This window comes from Sinocyclocheilus rhinocerous, unplaced genomic scaffold, assembly GCF_001515625.1.
Source record: "Sinocyclocheilus rhinocerous isolate Xijiao unplaced genomic scaffold, SAMN03320098_v1.1 scaffold264, whole genome shotgun sequence".
Taxonomy (NCBI): Eukaryota; Metazoa; Chordata; class Actinopteri; order Cypriniformes; family Cyprinidae; genus Sinocyclocheilus; species Sinocyclocheilus rhinocerous.
Genome location: NW_015644837.1, coordinates 231,613 through 240,909, shown reverse-complemented (window position 1 = coordinate 240,909; position 9,297 = coordinate 231,613). Strand labels below are relative to the sequence as shown.

Genomic DNA, 9,297 nt, shown 5'->3' with positions numbered 1-9,297 from the left:
GGCTCTTCACATTCTCCTAAATATCTATTCGACCGCCGCAGAAACACGGACGCACCTGAGAGGAGGATTTAAGAAAGCAAACATCTCCTCTGTTCTGCTGTGACAGGCAGACGGGTGTCTGTCATTACAGTGTGGGATACATTAGAACTAGAGACAATATAACACTGCCTCGACGTTATTTCTCAGTATGTGCATCTGCGAGCACAATAACGTGTTTCACACAGATTCTACACTATAGAATTTTTGCCATTGAGATGAATAGGAAGAAATGTCCCAGTTATCATATAACCCCTATTTCAAATTATAATTAATTTTATATTTTCTGCTTTCATTTAAATTTGTGTTAAAGTTTTAGTAATTGTGTTTTGTCTTTTTTATTTATTTATTTTTGTATTTTTTGCATGTAGTTGTATTTATTTATTTATTTAGGTTTAGTTAGTTTAGTACTTAAAAATAAGTTTAAGTCAGTTTTTCATATTTTATTTTATTTCAGTTACTGTTACTGTTTGTTTCATTTCATATAATGTTTTTATTTTATTTTATCATTATTATTATTATTATTATTATTATTATTATTATTGATGCTATTATTATTATTATTATTATTATTGGTGTTATTATTATTATTATTATTATTATTATTATTATTATTATTATTATTATTATTGTTATTATTATTATTGATGATATTATTATAGTTTTTTTGTTGATGATATAAACCCTGACACTTTGAGAAGCTGATATTACTGTATATTCTTGTATCCTGTGTTTGACATGCTAAACTTCATCTAAAACTGTTTTAAGAGCATTCGCTGATTATTGCATGTGTATTACACATGCAGCTTTTAGAAGTTTATAAACTGATGAACTGCATGGATTAATTGTCACAGTGCAGGACCATTTAAAATGAACTAGTGAAGACAAATTAAAAATGGCATCAAAAAAAGTGTCACATCACCTACAATATAAGACTTGTCTTTAATTCAAGCCCAACATACGCAAAAACACATTGTATGTACAACAAGCAACTGCACAATAAGAAAGTGTGCATCTCTGTCTATTCATGCATAATCAACTGATCAATTAAGACTTTTTTTTGCATGTGCAAAATCTCGTTTCATTGTATCTGTGCACTGTTAACAAAGTACGGGTATAAGATAATACTAAATGCTTCTAAAGCAGCTGGTCAGATGCAGTGTTTGCATCTCTAACTAGCTGTTTGAGGAACACCTGCTCGGCTTAACTGAGCAGAGAGAGCGTGAGCTGACCCTCCTGATCAATAATGCATGGAGAGTGAACAGCAACATGCGAAACCTCTTAGCCACTGCAGCGGAGGAGAGCAGAGACGCCATTCAGAACACATCAGACATGATCGACACCGTCTTTGACCCACATTCATCATCACATCATCACATGCAGATGAAGGCAGAACCTGCATTTCAATGCCTTTAGAAAGAAAGCATGCATTTATGATCATCCATGTTTCCTATATCTCATTTAAGTTGTTTACCTTTAACCCAAATCAAACGCCTCTGACCGTTAACCTGCCCCTGAGCGCTAATATATTCATCAAAGAGCACTTAATTAGATTTCTAATGGAACTTCACTGCCAATGCTCAACCATGCAGCTGAGAAAAAAAAGCTTCATAAGGGTAATTGCATGAACTCAACATCATATCAACCCCTAATCCACACTCCCATGAGCTTTTGCTGCACTTTACTATGTTGATGTTACCTATATGTATGGACATCAATGCAGTGCATTTAAGATTGAAAATGCTCATTGATTGTAATTTCCTACACGTTTGGGATTTATCTGCGTGCCAGAAAGCAGCACTCCACATTTTATGTTGCTTGATTAATTTTACACTCCCTGTAGCAGTTACTGGACTCGCTTCTTTGGGGAAAATGCAGCAGTTTTTATAGTGTTTTCTGTCATTTGTCGCCCATAGAGAGACAATGCTGTAATATAGTGATCATGAAAACTTACAGGACCAGCTATTATTCACGGCTGAGCAATATCGGACAAAGCATGCCATTAAAAAGAGGCTGAGGGAAATGTTGTCATTTCGGTGACTGCTTCTTTTTCATTATATAATTACTGAAATTAAGAAAGATGCATGATTCACTGAGCACCTTTGGAAAGCGTGACTGCGCTCAGAACAGAAGAGCTCTAATCTGCTTCGCCGGAGAGAGAGAGAGAAGTGTATGAACTTGTCAAGACACTTACAGGAGAATGTGGAGCTGCTTGAAATCTGCCACAAATCATCTCCTCACGGCTACAGGATGGTTCCTGACAGTGAGATTTACACAGAGCAGTGCTGTGTTCACCTGAACGCCTGGCCTCAGGCAAATCCTACAAATATCATCTGATTATTTAACTCTCACATTCTGATTGGGGTCTGAAAGACACAAGAGCCATTTGTGAGCGTGAACGATACTTGTCTCTATATGAGAACTGATTATGAATTAAATATACATTTGACAACGCACTTTGCTGTTTAGGTATCAGAGATCCCATATATAAAACAATATCAATAAATGCAATTAATTTGCATTCTCTGCAAGGGAGTGACACACTGCTAACTGGTTTGTTTTATTTCTACAAAGAGGTTGTTGTTGTTGTTGTTGTTGTTTGTTTGCTGGGGTCAGAATGACAACAATACTGGATGACAATCATCATAAATAATAATGCATGAGTATTACTGACTGCTGTATTTCGAGTCAGAGGAACATTTCAGAAGAATTTGAAAGGAAATAAATTGTGCATTTTGAGAATCTATTAATATATCTAATCACATATAATTAATTACGACCTCCCACATCCAAATAATGTCTCTCTCTCTCTCTTTTTTTTTTCAGTGAAGGAATAGTTTCTGTAAAGATGCAAATTTCAGAGCAACTGATAATCAGCATCATGTGTTAATCATAGTGTTGCTCCTCATGTGAATGCGTTCAAATTAAATCATGTTCTTCATTAATTGTATATTTTATTTGTCCTGATTAACTCAATTTGTAACGGTTGTAGTGGTCCTAATGGATGTGTATATGACTTATATGAGATGCATAGACCTGTGCTTCTCCTGTGAGCTGAAGGAGGAGGAGGAGGAGGAGGAGGAGGTGAGGAAGCATGCCGTCCGGTGATTGATTTGCGCTTGGGTTTGTCGGAGACAACAAAAGGATGTCCTTTCAAGGTGTAATCCATGCAGCTTATAATGCTGATGAGACGCACTACTAGATACATGCACGACAGGGATCCTGCTTATCCGATCAGAAATTTGGCAAAACTTGTCTCATTGTTCAGAGCTATTCTTAAATCATGTTTAAGTGTCTCGGACCGCATTGCATTCGTTTTGAACGTATTTCCATATTAAATACAGCCCGTCATATCTGATCCATCTGTCCGAAAGTGCCGAGCTTCGTTTAAATCTTTAACGAAAAACAAGAGCACGAACTCCAGCGTAGACTTCATTATCCTCTAAAAGCTTAATAGATAGATAGATAGATAGATAGATAGATAGATAGGTGTTTGTTATCACATGAAACACTTTTTTAATCTCTCAAAACATTGTATAGTAACTATTATTTCAGTGATAAATAGACACACCATGAAGTATACAGACGCTTAAGATATTGCAGTTTCAGGCTTTTATTTTTAGGAAACTAAATGCATGTTAATTCGAATTAATATCTCATTTGTGGCTAATCCACGATTGCAGCTGATTGTGTGCTAGATATGATTTATGGTATCTAAATCAAAATTGGTACTTTCTTTCTTTTTAGTTTTTTTTTAGTTTAGTTTTTTTTTCAAGGTAAAAGGTATGGGTGTTTGTTAATGCAGGCACAAACATTTGATCATTTATTTAATTCCTGATTAAACTGAGACAAAAAAGGGCGCTTCAAAAGCGATTTAACAGATTTTAGCAGCGCAAGCTCTTTCCCAAAGCTCGGTTTAATTGATAAGCTCAATTACAAGTCCACTGTGCCTTAAAAATTCACCCCCACCCCTCTGTCACTCGCTGGGATTTTTATCCAGAGAAATGCATATTAAAGTTAGAGTCTGGTCATTTTGACTGGGTTTCTTCTGACGTCAGAGCCACCGGCGTTTAAAACAACCCGCATCTGGGCTGACGTGTTTAATGATAGTTTTTATAACGCAAAATATGTATTTCTGACATCAAAGACGGCAATTCAACAAATGCTTCAGGATGCGCGCGGCTGTGCTGTAGAAGTTTAATAGAGCATTAGGAGACCATTCATCTCTGCGCAGACGCCCGTTTACTGTCCGGTGTACGAGAGCAGACTGCTGGCCACCGCCAGACACGAGCTGAGCTCCGCCGCCGCGCTGGGAGTCTACGGGAGCCCGTACACCGGCGGCCAGGGCTACGGGAACTATGTTACCTACGGAGCTGACGCGTCCGCTTTCTACTCTTTGGTGAGTTTAGAACATGCGCGATTATAAATGATAATAATGGCATGCGTTCTAGCAGTGAGTCATTGTGGTTAGATCACCAAAACTCTATATGCATTTCTATATCTGAGAAAAAAAATAAAGTATATAAAATAAGAACATTAACTTATATTACTTTGTATGTATCTACACTCTTAAAAATAAAGGTTATTTATTGGCATTGATATAGTTCCATGAAGAACCTTGAACATCCATGCAACCTTTTTAATGCATAAAAGGTTCTTTATAGTGGATTTTTTTTTTTTTATGTTCTTCAAAACGGTTCGTTTAAGAACTTTTCACTGAAAGGTTCTTTGGGGCACCAAAGTATGGCATCACTGCAAAAACACCCTTTTGGAACCTTTATTTTTAAGAATGTAGTATGCATTTGAGCAGAGGTTCAATGATTGTTTTCTATATTCTATGGGCTCCAAGTTTAGGATAAGCATCATATTTTGCTCATTACCATGGTTATATCAACAAGCATGGTAAATGTAAAGTTTAATTGCTGACAGCTCTTGTATTTATTTCCAGGGAACGTTTGATGCCAAAGATGGAAGTGCGTCTGCGCATGCGGGTATAACACAGGCTGCCGCATATTACCCTTATGATCCCACCCTGGGACAGTACCAGTATGACAGGTATTGAATAGCGGCCTTCATTAAGAGTCTTCTGATTGACAGTTAGCATGACTCGGTTCATTTGGATCAATTTCATATGCAGCGCTCAACATATTGATGCAATAATTACCGCATTCATTTGAAAGCTTTTTTTTTTCTTTTCACTAAGGAAATTAAAGCACTAACATAATTTCCCTTGAATTTCAGGTCACTGTCTTTGATGTATATTTTATGTAATATCATGTTTGGCCTTCAGAGTTTCCCCTGAAGTGCTTTAATGGACAGACACTCGGCCGGTGCACTCGATCAAGCAATTTGTTCGCTCTTTAAAAAAAAAAGAGAAATGCGAGGAAGTCTATGGGCCTTAAGGAAATAAAAGTCTTTGCATGTCTGTGTTGCACTGCAACACTTTTCCCACCACACCTTTCTTTCATGCCACAGATACGGATCTATGGAGGGAGGAAGCAGAAGGAAGAACGCCACGCGTGAGACCACGAGCACATTAAAAGCCTGGCTCCAGGAGCACAGAAAGAACCCCTATCCCACCAAAGGAGAGAAGATCATGCTGGCCATCATCACCAAGATGACCCTAACGCAGGTGTCCACCTGGTTCGCCAACGCCAGAAGAAGACTCAAGAAGGAGAACAAGATGACATGGCCACCGAGAAGCAAGGGCTCCGACGATAAGAAGTACGATGAGGATGATGATGATGAGGATGGCTCGCAAGAAGATCAAATCAAAAGTGAAACCAATGATGACGGTCAGCTCAATTCCGTTCTTCACAAATCCTCTCCTGTATCAATGTGTTATTGTTAGGTCTATTTTTAAAACATATTTTATATTTTTATTTAAAAAATAAATAAATTACACTCCAGCACTGAGCTATCTGAGTTCTCAAGAATGTTCCAGAAAAGCGCAAACTTGTAAAGGTCTGGTGGAAGGCTCACCAAGGCAGTTGTCATTGCTAACTATTATATCGCTAACTATTTTATTGTACAAGAACTTACTATTTGTGAGCCTGGAGCACAAAAGCAGTGTTAAGTCGCTGGGGTATATTTGTAGCAATAGCCAACAATACATTGTATGGGTCAAAATTATCCATTTTTCTTTTATGCCAAAAATCATTAGGATATTAAGTAAAGATCATGTTCCATGAAGATATTTTGTAAATTTCCTACCGTAAATATATCAAAACTTAATTTTTGATTAGTAATATGCATTGCTAAGAACTTCATTTGAACAACTTTAAAGATGATTTTCTCAATATTTAGATTTTTTTGCACCCTCAGATTCCAGATTTTCATACAGTTGTATATCAGTCAAATATCGTCCCATCCTAACAAACCATACATCAATGGAAAGCTTATTTATTCTGCTTATGTATAAATCTCAATTTTAAAAAAAGACCCTTATGACTGGTTTTGTGGTCCAGGGTCACATTTGTGATGATGCGTTTTATAATGTAGATGTATTTAGTTATTTTAATAAAAACGTTAGTTTCGCGTGCTCAGTAATTCTCAGGCTTGTATATGTTGTTCTCTCTCGCTCTCCACTTACTCCATCGCTATTTCTGAACAGAGAGCAAAAGTCGAGAGGACAAGGAGCTCCAGCTGAGTGACTTGGACGACTTTGACACCATCGAGTCTGAGAGCTCCGAGTGTGAACTCAAGCACCGCTTCCATATGAACGCACACATGGCGACCACCGACGACCGCCTCAAAGAAGCGCCTCCAAAGCTCTCCATCCCCGGTCTGCTCGAAGACAAAAGCGGCCTGAAAAGCACCGCGGAAGACTGCGAGCACAGCAAAGCGTGCTTCCAGCAGCAGGGCCATGCGTTACTGGACAGCAAACCGCGCATCTGGTCTCTGGCCCAGACCGCGACAGAGTACTCCTCGTGTATGCTTCGGTGCCAGCCATCGCCCTCCGCCTCCTCACCTGTCAGCGGCCTGGAGAGACAGCAGGACTCACCTGTCACGACTCTCAGAAACTGGGTAGATGGTGTTTTTCACGACCCCTTGTTTAGACACAGCTCCTTGAACCAAGCGCACACGAACACTACGGTTTCTTGGACCACCTCGACCAAAGGGTCGATCTTAGAGACTGGAGCGCTTGGACGCTCCAACAACGTGATGAAAACACAGCCGCAAGAGGCCAGCAAGGACAGTATGACATTTCCAAAGGGGGTGAATAAAATATTCTGCTCCTAGCACACCAAAAAGACTGTTCGGAATAGCTGTTTACGCTTTCAGTTCACAAACAAATGCCAGACTGTGAATCGATGGGCCCACAAATACGTTTTGTTACATAAAACCATGAGGAAATGTATGTGTTTAATGCTGTGTTGACATCTCAGTGGCGAGGGGTTGGTTTATATATATATTTATTGGTTGACGCACGTTCAGATTATGTAAATTAACTGGAAGTTTATGTTCTGAAAGACTGAAAAAAAAAAGTTTACAGGCTAGTTTCGTTCCGGCTTTTATTGTTTCTTTGGCATGCATACGTTGATCATTATTTTAGACGAACTCGGACCTTGTTGAAACGACTCACAAATGTCACTGTTACGAAAGCATCGCACAAACGCACAGATCTGCTCGAAACGGGGAATGTTCACATCTGCTCACTATAATAAACGGTGGATTTTTCTCAGCTTTTGTTCTGTGTATCGATCAGAGTCGCTGTCCCTGGTGCTGAACACACGCGATGAGATTCACCCGCTGGCTTCAATAAATGCATCTTATTTAATTGTGTGTATTGTTTTTATTATTTTTGACACTAAAAAGTTGTGCTATATTTTATCCTGTAATTTAGCATTTGCATTATAAAATATAGGCCTACAACTACATATGCATACATTTTCGGTATAAAAAAAATAAAATAAAAAAATAAACATTGCATATGAAAATGTAAAAGTAACTTAAATTTTAAATGTTATATCATTAGGCCAAAGTAATGGCATCACACTACGAATGGGCCGACTGTCCACTCTAAATAATGTATACGATGTTCTCAGCAGTGATTGTTTCGTGTTCACTGTGTTTGGCTTTGTAATAATCCCCCAATAACTGTTTATCATTCTCTCGCGTCCTCTGATGGGAGAGATGAGGCCCTCAGGAGCCATAAGACAGCGCTGGATGAGCCCCATTAACCCGCCATAACCAGCCTGTAATTGGGATGTTTTCAGTCATCATTCACTTCGCTCTATCGATTTCTACTCTCTCTTTCTCTGCCTCTGATAATATTATCGAAGCGCCAAATCCTTCACCCTGACCCAGCACTTGAGCTCTGCAGACAGGCCGTTTATATGGTAGAAGGCGAGATCATTTGAAATGTTCATCTTGACACGGACACCTCAGTTTCTGGAGCTCCTCTGCACTCGGAGGCTTTTTCACCGGGGCGCGTCTCTAAGTGAAAAGGGCAAGAGAATTAGTTGGTCCAGATGAAAGGGCAAAAACACGCAGTCAAAGGCAGGAGTTGACAGTGATGGTGAAAGTGTGGCCCCTGGAGGACTGGGGTCCGCTGAGAGGGCCTTCACTGATGAATTTCAATGTGAAAGCCAAACGATTGAGACCTTCTCCTGAACGATCCCCTGGACAAAGACATTTGAAAAAACGTGTTTTTTTGTTTGTTTGTTTTCTCCGTACAACGCAATGCACAACAAATAGTGCTGTTGGTGTTATATTTCGTTGTCTAAAAATGAAGATAATTATTTTTCACTCAAAAATAAATAAATAAATTAGAAAATCTAAAGTGCCAGATTTATTAATACTTAATTTGTTATTTTACAGATACATTGTATACTAATCATAAATAATAATAATAATAATAATAATAATAATAATAATAGTAGTAGTAGTAGTAGTAATAATAATAATAAAAAACAATAACTAATAATAATAATAATAATAATAATAATAATGATAAGACTACTACTAACAATAAATACTTGAAAATTATATTACATTAAGATATTTTTCTAAAATGAAAACAATTTAAAATTGCAGAGCAGATCGCAAATAAATTTGAAGAACAGAATAAAATACCATTGCATAGAATAATACAATATTTTGCGTATTGCATAAAATAATATATAGTTACTGTTTCAAGAAAGTTTCCTCTCATTAAACAGGGTTTGGAGAGGCAGAGAGAGGGGGAGGAGATGTGATGGTTTGACTTACTCGTTCAGGCGTGTCACACACACACACACACACACACACACACTCACT

General features: G+C 38.1%; 1 protein-coding gene across 1 annotated transcript; it reads left to right on the top strand.

Moving 5' to 3' along the window:
* The first annotated feature begins 3,036 nt into the window (after nt 1-3,036).
* Nucleotides 3,037-7,798, top strand: LOC107758827 (iroquois-class homeodomain protein irx-4-A-like). The gene is made up of 5 exons (XM_016576656.1): nt 3,037-3,140; nt 4,249-4,435; nt 4,985-5,091; nt 5,512-5,831; nt 6,650-7,798. Exons 1-5 carry the CDS (start codon nt 3,037-3,039, stop codon nt 7,276-7,278), a joined length of 1,347 nt encoding a protein of 448 aa, XP_016432142.1. The 3' UTR covers nt 7,279-7,798.
* Nucleotides 7,799-9,297: the final 1,499 nt, after the last annotated feature.